Raw genomic sequence first — 14477 nt, 5'->3', positions numbered from 1 at the left:
TTGCTTCAACGTCGGAACCATGTAGAAAAAGAAACTTTTGCTGACTGGGAAGTTGAAACTAAGAAACCTTGAGATGAGCGCTTTGATATATTTCAAGCACCCAGTTAGCCTAACAGTTCATTTTTACATTGATTCAACATTAAGAATGCGTTGAATTAGCCTATCGGTTCTTTACATTGATTTCACGTCTGAATACATTGATTCAATGAAAAATAAAGTGATTTGCTGACTGGCGCGGCGCCATTGAAACTGCAATAATATTTTTGCTGATGGTCTGCAACATTGATTTGCACCGAAACTCCAAAGTGTATTTCTGCGTTTTGGCAACACATTTTTTCGTTACCATGGGAACAAATGCAAAAGGGGATTTCCAAAAAAAAGCTCAAAACGCCGGCAGTCAAAGTGTAGCACTGTACACACTCTTTGTGATTCGTCTCCTTCCTTCCCTGAAAACTTCAATCTTTCACATATCTCCCAATTAATCATTGAATAGACTATCTATTTACTAGTTAGTCAATATAAGCACCAGAAGCAGAGTTGCCAGTTTCACGGTTTTCCTATGAAATTGGGCTATTTCTTTTAGAATCATGGGACAATTTTGGCAGTCGCAGTTTTTTCGTTTGATTTGGGCCTGCGTCAGTGATTCAAAGCCTCTACAAGTATGCGAAACTGCCAGGATTAAGCTCTGCAAAAAGCTTTCCCAGTCCGAGGATAAAGATTCAATCAATCAAGCAATTGTCACCAAAATTGTTTTGATTTTGACTACCGGTATATTTTGCGCAAATTTGTCATATTCTATGCTATTTTTGGGCTTGTTTCATCACTTGTGATGATTGGACTACTTTCCAGTACCGGTACCAATTGAGCTGAAAATTTTGAAAACATGTGGCAACCTTGACCAAAAAGTTGTTTGGGTCACATAATACGGTGGAGAGCTCAAAAATTGGCACCACTTTGATGCAAGCATTAGAATTGCTGTACCATCTTCAGTGAATGGTCTATTTGCTACTAGGTATGTTTTAAGTTTTATTTTAGACATGTCTCCATATTGAGAAATGAAAAAACAAACACATATGCAAACACTAGCCTACTTCAGAAACAGCAAGCTTTGAATGTGAGGCACAGATGCGAAAACATACCAGTAATTTCTCCATTAGTCACAAATTAAGAACACCAAACAAAACAGGCCGAAAACGAAAAAATAGTAGGCTACTCTGTACCTCAATATCCGGTAAGTCTTTGCTTAATCCATCGGCTGGCATCTTGATAATCTACAAAGCTTGCAATGTGATCTACAGACTAAACAAACATACGTAAACTTCTTTTATTACTAATTCCACAAACAAATGTATGTTGTTTGTACAAAACCTCAACAAATTAACCAAAATTAAGTAGCATCAAAACAACTGCACCGAAATTGCCATCTTGATAAGTTTAATAACGTTCTGTCACCTGCAAAATTACTCTCCCGTTTGTTGGCTCACAGTTGCACTCATGCGTCACACTAAACCGTGCTTGATGAAGCGAGACCAGTTGCTACGAAACCTTTTTTCATAAAATTTTGATTTCTTTGTGCCCTTGCAAGCTTGCATAAACCAAAACCAATGGCAATATTTTGGGTAGGCTAGTGTAGAATCTATTCAACCAGATGACAAAATCCGTCATTAAAAATGTCAAACTTTGCTGTCTGGGTCGTATGTAGCACGATAGCTTGGTGAATTTTAAACTGTGTTACCGTAGGCCTACTGTATTTTGGAGTCAAATCACAAGTTTCATCGCCTGCATTTTTTGGTTTAGCCAAAAAAGTAATGCAAAGTGTGTTGGCTATAAATTAAAAGTTAAATAAATTCACTATCTTATTTCTACATGTGATTAGGCTACAAAGCGTTTGGCATTGTGCTCTAGGCTTGCAGCTACAACGAAGAGAGTTGTTAAAGGGTGGTATATTTTTGAAATTGCAATATGGCTGTTAAAATGTTTCAAGGAGCCCCATTTGGAACACAAAAAGCGAGGTATGAACAAGCTGGACGTTATGAAAGAGTGTGATTTTAAAACTGTTTTATATCATCAAGATGAACTAAATTAAATGGCGACTATAACAGTTTTGATAGATGTAGCCTACTGTTGATTTGATCTATAGGCCTACATTGGCTCCTGATTTTTGCAAAAAGCAGGCTGTTCATACTGAAGCTGGCCATCCATAGCCTACTACAACCCTACATTCATACATTGCAGATTTGATTTGGCTGGGCTTCATCCTCAAAGTAAAGCTCCAGGAACTGACAATGCAGTACCTTATTATTTCAAAACTACAGATGTACTCACAAGCAAGTAAGTTGGGCATTGTTACAAAAAACACAGTCACAGCTAATGTGTAATAGAGGCCACAACTCTAAGCACATCGAGAAAAATAGGCCTGAGACTTATAGCTACTATCTAATAGGCCTAGGCTACTATTTTCCAGATAACATCCGCTCCTCTAAAAGTCGCGCGCTGCCGCTACAATAGGCTACGCCCAAAGAGCGGCCCTACCGCCAGAGGAGAGCATCAGCTACTTTGAAAGTATTGCGCTATCGCTACAATATGCCGAAAGTATCGCGCTATCGCTACAATATGCCAAATAAGCGCGGCTGTCTGGCCCGGTAGCGTAGCGCCGTTCTTTTTGGCATATTGTAGCGCACGCTACCAATACTTCTACGCGCCACGTTTTCCACGATTCTCCATAGCTTAGGAATTTGGTTAAAGCTGAGGCAACTGTTGTAAAGTTTAAGCAGCCATCCGAGACCAAAATGTTTAATTTTTTCTGTTTGGATGCCATCTAATCCAGCAGATTTACCTTGTTTTGGAGACCCCGATGCCCTTCTTCAGATAATCGATAAGAAAATTGATTTGGCCCGTTTATCCCAACTTCGAACCAGGAGCGGATCTACCGTGTGGGCCTGGTTGGTACAGGCCCACCCAGATTGACAGTGGGCCCACACAAAATCAGATTCATAAAAAAACGTATTAATGTTTAACACTAGAACAATCAAGTGGCACTGAATTGTCTGTGGCATCACTATTTCACAGCATTTGTAAGAGATATTCGGTAACACTAAGTTTTGTATGCTGGCCCGTCGTGGCATTATTGGCGAAGGCCCACCAAGATATTTACTAGGCCCACCCATAAATTACGTTCTGAATCCGCCATTGCTTCGAACTATTGATGCAGTGGTTGTGAAGAGCCTTGCACTACTGATGTGGAAACCACTTTACCATGAAGAAATTCTGCCATTGACGCTGAAACTTCGAACCAATCAAAACAAGTTATAAGAGGCTACCGTCCAATTGTGACCTTTCTAGCACTCAGCCAGAGATCGAGTTAATTCTTGTTTTGAGCTTTATTTGGTAGTTACAAAAGAAAAAAAAAGAAGCTTAATGGTTAGGGTGGTAATCGAACCCATGTCATGGAAATGATGACTTTATAGTAGCCCTAACCCTTAAGCGAACCAGCTGACAGAGTATCCATCACTTGATTTGCTTTGTATCATTTCCTTTTCGCCCTTTTTGATTGAATCGATGTTTCAGTGGCAATGGCTGAATTTTTTCATGTTAAAGTGGCTTCCACATTAGTAGGTCAAGGCCGAGTGGTTAGCTCGTTGGGCTCGCAGTCGAGAGCCTGCATGTTCGACTCCAGCCACCCGCACTTGCTGTTGTTTCTCTGGGCAAGAAACTTTACGATAATTGCCTCTACCCAGTGATCGATTTCGAGTAATGGGAAGTACCAAATTTAAGTGATAAGTAGAGTAGACAACCGGAAACAGACGTTGCCGTCGGCTGCAGCGTGGGTCAGGTGTACGTCGGAAGGCGTACACCGATGCATAACGCTCAAGTCCGCTTTCCCGCAATGCAGGATAAAGATAATAAAACAAACAAACAAACTGTCCACTGCATCAATAGTTCGAAGTTGGGCTAGACCTTCTGATGTAGGTTGATATAGCATACATAGTAGCCTACCTATACTGATACTGTATTGTTGCTAAAAAGCCATTCCAGGGATTCAACCACTGAACACTAATCTCCTGGTTAACGTCTCAGTCTTTTCAGTTTCAAATCAAGTCAATGAAATTTTTTAACTTTTTGTCTAGAAATGTGTCATCTTAAAAAATATTCATCTGGTTTGTGGGTAATGGCTCTATGTAGTCCCTTTCGTAGGATGTTGGGTGTCTTTTTCAACCACACATCAAAAACCCTACGAAAATTTGGCAAGACGCACGAGATCGGTCAAACTGGATTACTGGTACATCGAGGGCTGTATCAGCCATGATACCTACAGAGAGAAAGAGTCCCTTTCGATGGGGTGTCTTTTGAAACAAATATTCAAAGAGAGATGATCACTTGATCAGCAATAGTGATCGAATAAATTTAGCCAAGACTAGTAATTTTGGTAGTACTAGTCTATCAGTGTGATCGAATAAATTTAAGTTTATGCAGAAATCAAAGTATAAGCAAAAACAAGCATTCTTATTTGAAAAGATTGTAGTAAACCTGCAGTCCTGCTTTTAATTTGTGACACCAATAACTTTTTGTAGACTTTCTCCTGGAGCATATAACGTAGATGTTGGGGGTTTTAATGCCACAGCTGTAGCAAAAAAAGCTTCCGGACCAGGGTGGAAAAGAGCATATGAAACTGCTGCAATGAGTAAGATACCACATTTGCTATACAGGTACGTAACAGTTACATCATTGTGCTGTAGCCTATTCTACTAAAAATACGAAAGAGTCTAAATTGTTTATTGAATTATTGTCTGCTGCGGGTCGCGTGTTGAAAACGCTTCCGCAGACTTAAAGGAAGGCGGTTCGCTGCTACTCTTAAGGGCGTGACTGTGCCTTCGCAAGATTAATGGAAGGAGATGGCGAAGACTACATGCTATAGTCGTTTAGTGTTTTCAGCTGCCTGTTGTGCTGCATCATTAATCAGCCTACTGTACAGTAGCCTACCTAAACCCTACTGTATTTTGTCACGAACGATACAAAACGAAAAGACTGTGTTGTTCTCTTGCCTAAAAGCCGAGTCTTGGAAGGAGATTCTAAGGCAGTGGTTCTAACCTGCGGTCCTTTACTAACCTGCCGAACCGTTACGCCAATCTGCAAGCTTTCGTTGAACCCCAAATTTTTGCTAAATCACAAACACAAAAATCTACCATATTTAATAGTAATGCATTGCTGCATCAATGAGACTTCTGTTGTTGTTTTTCTGAGACTAATAGTGAGATTCGAGGCTTTGTCTCGAAAACAGCAATCCTCATGTCATTTTCGCATGTAACCGGCTTCGTTTTTTTGCTTTAACATCCACCAGAATAGAAAACGCAAGCTCGCATAAATAAATGATTACGAATGGCATGAGAACTTCAAGGGCAACTTTTGTAATAAAAGGATAACTTTCCATTTGTTGGTACCAAAACGATTGAAAATTTGTCGTGTTGAAGTTTCTTTTTTGCATCTCGCTTTCTTGAAGCTTGATAATGTCATCCAAGTATGGACTGTTTATATCTGCTGTTGAAGTATCATAAGTAAATGGTTGACGTATTCATGCTAGACATTATGTTTGTTCAGGAAAGTAGTTTTGAAATAAATTTTGCAACTTCTGCAAATGCTTAGTAAATACTGGCCTTCTGCAAGTTCGCCATTAATAACTGTATCGGAACTATTTAACACCTCGTCCAGACGTGGAAAGTTAGCGAAGTTGTTATTGCCAATCGCTGCCACCACAACTGAAATTTCCTCTGAAAAGCACTCATTTGCTCTCAGCTTCTATTGCATTTTTACCACTCAAAACACATTTTTATCGTCAAACACACAGATGTTTATTTACCATTACCTAAGCCGCATTACCATCAAGTTTCGGCTGGACAATATTTTCCAAAAATATTCGCTGATATACCATTCAGTAGGCCGTGTGTTAACGTTTCAGAGGATGTTTGCGCCGAACCCCTGAAACAGGTTCGTCGAACCCTGGTTAAGAACCACTGTTCTAAGGTATCTTGATGTCATTAATTTACCTATATCTCTTCAAAGCATTTTGTTTCTTTTTATGCCAATATTTTTTCGCTGTATTTTGTTTGAATTTTTTTTAAATCAGTATTTCTCTACAGAGGCTCCCTGTTAGGTTTGTTGTGTCTAACCTTTAGGATCAGGGGTGTGCAAACCGTGGCCCGCGGGCTTAAACAAATGTTACCGCGAGCTTAAACTTTTGTCCCGCGGAAAGTTACGGATTTTAAATAATGTGTAGTACGCTAGACGATTTTTATTTATGTCTCAAGTTTGCAAAGTTGAGTAAACAATTGTGAGTAAACAATTGTTTTTTGTTTGGGTACCCGACAAGTTTAACCAGTGTAAAATCAAGCAAACAAAGATTTACCTACATCCCTGTAAGTATGAACAAACTGCTTTTTGCAATCTTTTGAATTGGAAATTGGAAATTTCATGGAAGGATAAAATCACAAACAAAGATGTACTATCCAGAATACAAACCAACATAGAAATTCTACAAACAATTAAATCAAGAAAATTGAAATATTTTGGCCACATGATTCGCAGTAATTCTATTCAAAAACAACTACTGTACTAGAAGGAAAAATGAACGGCAAACGAAATAGAGGCAGACCCCCAAGAATTTGGACTAATGATATTGAAGACTGGTCATGACTTAATTACAAAACTGCAGTAAAAGAATCTCACAACAGAGAAACTTGGCGTATCATTGCCTCCAACTCTCGACGAGAGGAAGGAACTTAATGATGATGATGATTGCAGTCACATTTTATCTGTAGCAGCCTAATTCTATGCGCTCGCATGCAGCGTAAAACTTGAACTAATTTTAAGTCGTCCGCACGCCGAAGAACCAGACAAAAAATGCTCTGCCTGAGGTGGCTTTAGGAGAGGTAGGCGTAAGGTCTAGGACTAGGTGGTCACTGGTCATTTATTGCGTGCACATTCGTCACAGTATAGTAAATAATAATAGCTATTTTTAGTTGTGGCCATTTGACTAAGCTGGTTTTGTGTAGCCTATTTGGCCCAGCAGTGCTACAAGTTTGCACATCCCTGTCTCAGATTTTTAGAATTCTTTCAAATGCTTGGATAAAACCTGAGAACCGGTCTTCTTTATTGTGTAGCTTGTGCATCAGTTGTATTCGTTTTCTTGACAAAACCTCAATAAAAAAGTAATTCAAATAATTTGATGATTTTTATAGAAGTTTTATTTTTGGTCGTATCCAAGCTTACACCTGGTGGTTGAAGATTTAGATTAAGTGAACGGGAAGGCAAGGAAGCCAATCTTCGTGTCCACCTTTAGGCATACCTTTAAGTGTCATGCCAAAGAGACAGACACATGCTCTTGAGCGTTGTCGAACCGGCGCCCTTTCGATTGCCGTTCCAAGGCTCTCATTACTCGGCTATGCAGTCAAGAAGTTTTATAGAAGAGGTAACAAAACAGGTTTTCTTCAAAAGTAGACTCAAAAAAACTAAAGTATCATGCACCTTCTTGTTTCGCTGACTACTTATTATTATGAATATTGCATAGTGCTCAACACAAATATTCTTAAAGTCAAGAACAATGCATTTTTTTATTTTTCACGAGCTTTTGCGCTGTACCATCTATCTTATAGCCTACCAAGTACCGTAGGCTATTAAACTGGGTGGGTTTTTAAAATCATCAGCTTTAAGGGGGATAGTCTATGGACCTTCGATGAAAATTATTGCACTTAGCTGGAATAGATTTTTTTGTCGTTTTTTGTAGAGATGAATGGAAGAAAAAGAAAGAACAGCTCAGAAATTTGGGACCAGGGATGTACGATGTTAACGATTTTGATTTTATGAAAGCACTTGAGGCCAAATCTTGCAGTACAAGAGGAATATGTGCTACTAGAGAGCCAAGATTTAGAAACAAAATTACAGTGAGCTTTATAAATATTTGAAAGAAAAATAGAAAATTTAGGCTGCTAAGTTGATTTGTTTGACATGATACAAGACCGTATAACCAGGGCTGTTGAGAGAATAATTTGCGCCCGGTACTAATGAGATCCTCCGCCCCAAATCAAGGCACTTTTCAGAAAAAAACACTACATTGCAAGAATACACGGTGGTTTTTTGAAGTTCCGGGCCCCTTAGAATGGTTTCGGACCTCTAAAAACATCTCGGGTATAAAAGTACCCTTTAAGAGTAGAGATATCCAACCTTTTATTATAGTGGGCCGCATTGTCATTTTATATAATTCAAGGGGCCGCAGAACCTATTAAATTTCAAGAAAAAATTGGTACATAAAAAAAAACAGTTAAAAATCATTAATTTCCTCTATGAAACTAGGAACAAATAAGACACATATAGAAAGAAACCGAAATTTACTTCTATAATATTAAGTCAATGAGATTTTTGACATTGTTTTCCAGCCATGCGGCATCGGTTATAGGCAAATTGTTCGTAAGCAATTGTTCGTAAAGCAATTGTTCGTAAGCAATTGTTCGTAAAACAGTTGTTCGTAAGCTGTTTTTCGTAAAATGAAATCCGTAAAACAATTCTTCGTAAAGCATTTCTTCGTATACATCAAATTTTAACTGCATGCACGAAAAAATGCTTTAGGAAGAATTGTTTTACGAAGAATTAATTTTACGAACAATTGCTTACGAACAATTTGTCGGACACCTGCGGCATCAATCTCAGAAAATTTATGAGATGAAGTAAACTATTTTTAAATATTAGCATTTTTCAATTTTTAGCAATTTTGCTAAAAAATACAAATCCGAGGATAAAGATTCAAAAACCAACCATCTTAATGATAGTCTAGTCTACAGTCACCGAAGAATGCAAGAAATTAATCTATAATTATAATGCCTGGTGAACAGGCCCATTCTGTATTTAAATTAGAGCTGTTAGATAACCTTCAATCTCAGAAACTAAGCATTGATTATTATTTTTGAGCACAAGGCTGATTAGGTTGGTCTTTACTTAAACATGAACATTAAAATCAGATTTCGGGACATTTAGTTTGAACTGGCCATAAATATTTTGTTACAGAATAAAAACCCTGGACCAGGCACTTATGGAAAAGGGGGGATACCATCGGCTGTTTTAGAAGAAAAGGAATTGAAGTCAACTAGCACGATAGGCATGTTAAGTTCAAGTAGGTTTTGTTTTCCTAATAGTACGATATCCTACTTCTTGTCGATGGTATTTTGCAGGAGGATAACTTTCAATGCGAAGGCAAATCCTACGAAAAGTAATATTCATGGATCAATTATTTTGCGTCGATTATTAGTAATTTCTCATTAGTAAAAGAAATTGAAAGAATAACCTACAGACCAAAATAGACTAGACTTGCTGTGGCACGACCGCATGGTCTATTTCCATCACGAATTGATTCGAAGCAATACAAAGGACGTAGGACCGGTAGTAGCCTAGTAGGTCGTGTGGACACGTTGTCGTCGTGTGGAGGCTTATGAGCACCGAGGAATCTGTCAGGCAAGCAAGGCCATGGAACTTCCATACTTGATTTGACAACACATGACCTTCCAGACCAAGATTGACCCAACCCTGACGTCACGCCAAAGCTTGCATGAATGGAGAGTTACACGTGACAATGGTTTTCAACTTGTCACAAATGAACCAATAAAAATAACACATTCCATCTGCTTGGTGAAAAATGTATGTTAGCGAACAGCTACCACTGTATTGATCCCATCACATTGATGTTCATGTGTAAATGCTCTAAAACAGCGCTAACATTAATGATGATGATAAAAGATAGGTTCTTCACCTTTGATCTAATTGCTCTTACATTCTAAGCATCCGCCTCACGACGAGCATTGCCCATCATTGGATGCGATTTGGCTCCTGGTCGCTACGAAATAATGGGTTCTGCAGTGGATATTTTAAACAAAGTTGTGAGCAAAAGAGGGCCGTATGATGTGTATTCTGGCCAAAGACACAAACCGATGAAAACAGGGCATTCTGTCATCATTGTGAGTCATTTGTTTATCTTGTTCTTTCGTCTAAACGTTGCTGTTATTTCCGCTTGTAAAGTGCAGGTTTCCCGGACTCAGCATAAAGAGTTTGACAGCACGAGTCTCACATTGTTTATGATAAAGAACTATATGCAATGGTTTGCGCGCAAACGTATCGAAATACCTCTAGCCTATTGTAGTTTAACGATTACAAACGCTTAGTTAATGCACGCACCAATTTCAAAGCCCACTTTCCGGAAATATTTCTTAGCGATCAACATTGATTTGCTGTCTTGGAATTTTGTACGTTTTTTAAACTTTTTATTCTGCAAATTTCTTTGTGATTTATGATTTGTAAACATGTGTATGTTTTGTGCCATTTTGCTGCTGAACTTTTAGTCTATTTTATAATTTTTTTCAATACTGCAGCGAAATTACATTTCAGCCTTCCAGCAATTTGGGACCTGGTCAGTACGATTTGCCTTCCTTTCTCGATGAGTGGGAAGAGGATCATAAAAAATATCATGGACGATTTGGGAAGGTGAGGGCCTATAGGAGGTGCATTGAATATGTTTGTAAAGGAATTTCTACCCCGACGACAGTAGCCTATTGGGTTCAGCTCCGTATCTGGCTCCACATAAATATCTGCACCTACAACCAGCTGGAGCACCTAAATCTGGCCTATTATTGTCTTTCGTAGCTTATTGGCTATCATAAAGAATACGTAGGCTAAGTGTACAATATTTCTCTCATAAAATTGTCGGAATAAAGATTAGGGTTTCGGTCAGTCAGGCAAAGCCCGGTATCTTCATCAATGGAGATCAGGTCTTCCAAATCATGAGGTGGTGGGCCCATTTATAAATTAGGGCAATGAAGAATGAAAAAAAATCTGCTGTGGTAGCCTCGCTGTATTGTGTAGGCTACTACCACGTTCACAGGAAAACGATAGACAAAGTTAAGCAAGGCTTTCAAAACAAATCAACACTATTTTACGTACATGCAACATATAGGCTATGCCAGATCATTTTATCTTTTCGCTTCTACTATTTGGTATGTTTAACATGTGTTGTTTTTCGCTTTGACTGTCAGAAATAACAACAAATTGGACAGGTTTTTGCATGTAGGCTACAGCGAATATCAGTCAAGAAAAAACGTGTGTAAAGAGAAAAAATCATCCGATACCTTATGTACAGGGCCGGATTTACCAGTAGGCAGAGTAGGCAGTTGCCTAGGGCGGCAAATTATTAGGGGCGGCAAAATATACGAATATTATGGAATATATTACATTGATAATACTGTACATGAATATAATAATTCACAACAGATATATAGCAATTAATAAAAATGTTATCACATCACACACATTTATAAACAGTGCGGCAAGTCATGTATGGCAAGTCATCGCCCCTAGAGTACTTCATGCTTGATTGGTTTTCAACAATATGTGCTGCTTAGCGCTTCTTTTAGTTATCTGTCTCGCTTAGTATGAAGGACTAGGCTTTGTCTGTGCAATTTTTATTAATCTTTGTTCGGTTTGTTTCACTGTTAGTAAATTTGAAGGAGCCTAGAAAAAATGTTTTCAGTCAATGTTAGGTTGATGGAAAAGTTGCAGGCTATTTTGTGTACTTGCCTTGATGCTTAAAGTATGTAGGCTAAACAAGCCAAAAAGTAAGACTAGTATACGAAAGAACTTTAGTTTCATGAAGTCAGGGATATCTAGAGAAGGGGATATGCAGGATCGCAGTGACTGCCTTATTCTCATGACACTACCAGGGCGGTAGTTTGTATAGTGCTTTAAACATGTGGTTCTTTTTAAAATCGTAGAAAGTTTTTTAGTGCAGCTGGTACAATGAGCTACAGAAGACAGTTAGCAAATGTTAGGTAGAGCATATTTAAAGAATACTTGTTTAAAAAGACAGTTGAAAAGTTATCAGTAAGCTGTTTTTTATAACAAAGCCTTTGCAGTAGGCTAGATGTAAAGCAAGTATATGGGTAGTTGAATTAACAAGCAACCATAAGCATGCTGTGAATATCCAGGCCTGATGCTAATAGCGCAATGCAAGTTATATCAAAATTTATCAAACTATCTATCGGTGCCAATTGTCATTTTATGATAAACACAGATTATTTACGATAAACAAAAGCCCTTCTATTGTCAGACGTAATAAAAGCCTTCGTATCCCCTTCTTTAGATATCCCTGCATGAAGTTTTATAAAAATGACGGCATTGAGGACAAATGAAAACAAGTGCCTGTGTTGTATCGAAAATCACCATCGAAAATTTTTTTTGGGGGCGGCACTTTTCTCATCTGCCTAGGGCAGCACTTAGGCTAAATCCGGCCCTGCTTATGTAGCCCAAATCCCAATGTTCCAAATCTTCAAATTTTTGCTCTTCTGTGTCGAATGAATTATCCTTTTCCATACCACAGTACAAGTTGTCAAATTTTGTTTTTTAGCTTTGAAGTAGGCCTAATACCAATTATTTTGTAAAATTTTAACGGCATCTTGGTAACAGGTTCACAAGTACAATTTTCTACCCGTTTCCACTCCTGCTCCTAACAGCTACTCGCCGAATCCACCTGTCCAAACAAAGGAATCTTCACCACCTTTCTTGTCTTCTTCCGAACGCTTTGACAAACGATCGCGTAAATTTTTTAACGGGAATGAGGTAAGTTTTGGTTGAAATCAAACATTTTCCAAAGGGCGTTACCTGTAACTTATTTACGGTGTATTCATTTACTTTTTTTTCAATTATTTACTCTTTCAAGCCTACAGAATGGTCATGAGCAAGTCATATACCAAGATATCAGGACAACAGATGGACCGACAAATTAACAACTTGGACACCCTGGGAAAACAAAGGCAAACGAGGAAAGCCAAAAATTAAATGGAAAGGCGAGATTGACAAAGAATGTGGAATAACAAACTGGTATACAAAAACACATGATCGACTGGATTTGCAAGAAAAAAGGAAGGTCTTTGCTCAGCAGTGAGCTACCACAGGCTGAAAATGATGGTGATGACAAGCGTACAGGTCGTGGATATTCTATCATCGCAAAAGTAGCTCAGGCTATATCCAGACAGCGTTGCTTGGGATTAAACTGTTAGGCTACTGAATCTGCACGCAACCAATTTAGGCCTGTTGCTATGTCGTTTCAGTCGATTTTTATGGAAAATCCCTTTTTTGAAAAGAAAAACATAAAAAGCTGCGAGCTGTAAACTGCATGCTAAACGAATCTAATGTTGTCTTCATAGAATCCAGTAGGAGTTGGAAGATATGATTTAGACAGATGGCACGAAACGCACCAAAAGTACGGCAGTGCCCATGTCTTCAGGTCAAAAGAAAGTCGATTTCTTTCTCGAAGAATGGATTTCTGTATGAAGTGAGCAATGAGCATGTTTTAAGAAATTCATTGTCGTTGTTTTTCCAATTTTTTAGCTTATCAATTGATGTTTGGTGTTATTTAAACAGCTCCTAAAACGATCAACTTGTCAATTTTTCAGAGAAAGAATACATTCGAGAAATTTCTACTTGGCAGGGACTGTGTTTTCCAAGGCACTCGCAGCCAGGCCACTTTCTACTTAGTGTTGCCATCAGGCTTCCCACTTTCACTGTCCGAGCACGCTTTAAAATACCACGTTATATTTTTCCATCTTTTCAATACTGGCCACTTTACCTAAATCAATATGACGCGTGCAGAACACGAATCGGCAAAGCTTTGAAGAATGAAGATTGTTTCCCTGAATCCAAAATGCCCCATAACCTCGACATTTACAGTTGTGTAGGCCATGTAAACACTTGCTTAAAGCCAAATTCAGACATTGATCTAAGGCTCAAAGTTGGTTGGATTTTGGCGACGATACACCAGTTGTTTCACAGTGATCTTTGAAACGCTTGCAGCGTTTTCAGTAGTCTTATTCCCAGAATGTACTATATTTTAGGCTGCCGATTTTACAGTAATTCATGTACTGATTGCCTTGCTTATATTAAAGATTGCAATGGTTGTAGGACGTAGGTGCAGTTTTATCATGTATCGCCCTTGGGAAGGGTTATTGAAACCGCCTTGCATAATGTGGGCGACATACGGAGGGTGTGAAGATGAGCAAAACAAATGTTATGTGATACTTGAACAGCTCTTTATGCAGTTATAGATTAAAACGCGTATTTTCTACCACAAAATGTTATTTTGTTTAGATTGAAAGTGCTTTTGCAATGTGAAATTGTTCAATGTTCATAATTGCTTCTTACATAATGACTTGCTGTGTTCATGAAATACACATGATAGTGTGACGTACTTTGCACCGGTTTTCGCGTGTTGCTGAGTAAAGAATGTATAATTCTTCAACTAGTGAAATACTTACGCCCTCTACTCAAACCCAGATGCATCATAAACATCGTTTTCAGAATATGACTATGTTAAAAACCGCTATGAAAACCGATTGTTGCGTAGGCCACGTCTTTCCTACAGTTTTTGGGTCCTCAAGCAAGCATACTTTTAC

The 14477-nt window shown here is 38.5% G+C and overlaps 2 protein-coding genes across 2 annotated transcripts in view; one reads left to right on the top strand and one right to left on the bottom strand.

Moving 5' to 3' along the window:
• The window catches only part of LOC145778911 (dihydropyrimidine dehydrogenase [NADP(+)]-like), a 60888-nt gene extending 59450 nt beyond the window's left edge, over positions 1–1438 (bottom strand). Inside the window, exon 1 of the mRNA XM_082590502.1 lies at positions 1221–1438. Within this exon, the coding sequence (XP_082446628.1) occupies positions 1221–1262 (42 nt within the window). The 5' untranslated portion in view covers positions 1263–1438. The remainder of the gene's footprint in view (positions 1–1220) is intronic.
• Positions 1439–1874: 436 nt separating this feature from the next.
• On the top strand, positions 1875–14266 carry LOC145778648 (ciliary microtubule-associated protein 2-like). Its single transcript, XM_082590182.1, has 10 exons — positions 1875–2012; positions 2236–2331; positions 4572–4706; positions 7778–7934; positions 9052–9157; positions 9820–9995; positions 10423–10518; positions 12493–12645; positions 13233–13360; positions 13482–14266. Exons 1-10 carry the CDS (start codon positions 1963–1965, stop codon positions 13561–13563), a joined length of 1179 nt encoding a protein of 392 aa, XP_082446308.1. The 5' UTR covers positions 1875–1962; the 3' UTR covers positions 13564–14266.
• The last annotated feature ends 211 nt before the right edge of the window (positions 14267–14477 follow it).

This window comes from Aplidium turbinatum, chromosome 10 (genome assembly GCF_918807975.1).
Source record: "Aplidium turbinatum chromosome 10, kaAplTurb1.1, whole genome shotgun sequence".
Taxonomy (NCBI): domain Eukaryota; kingdom Metazoa; phylum Chordata; class Ascidiacea; order Aplousobranchia; family Polyclinidae; genus Aplidium; species Aplidium turbinatum.
This window is presented reverse-complemented; position numbering and strand designations above follow the sequence as displayed.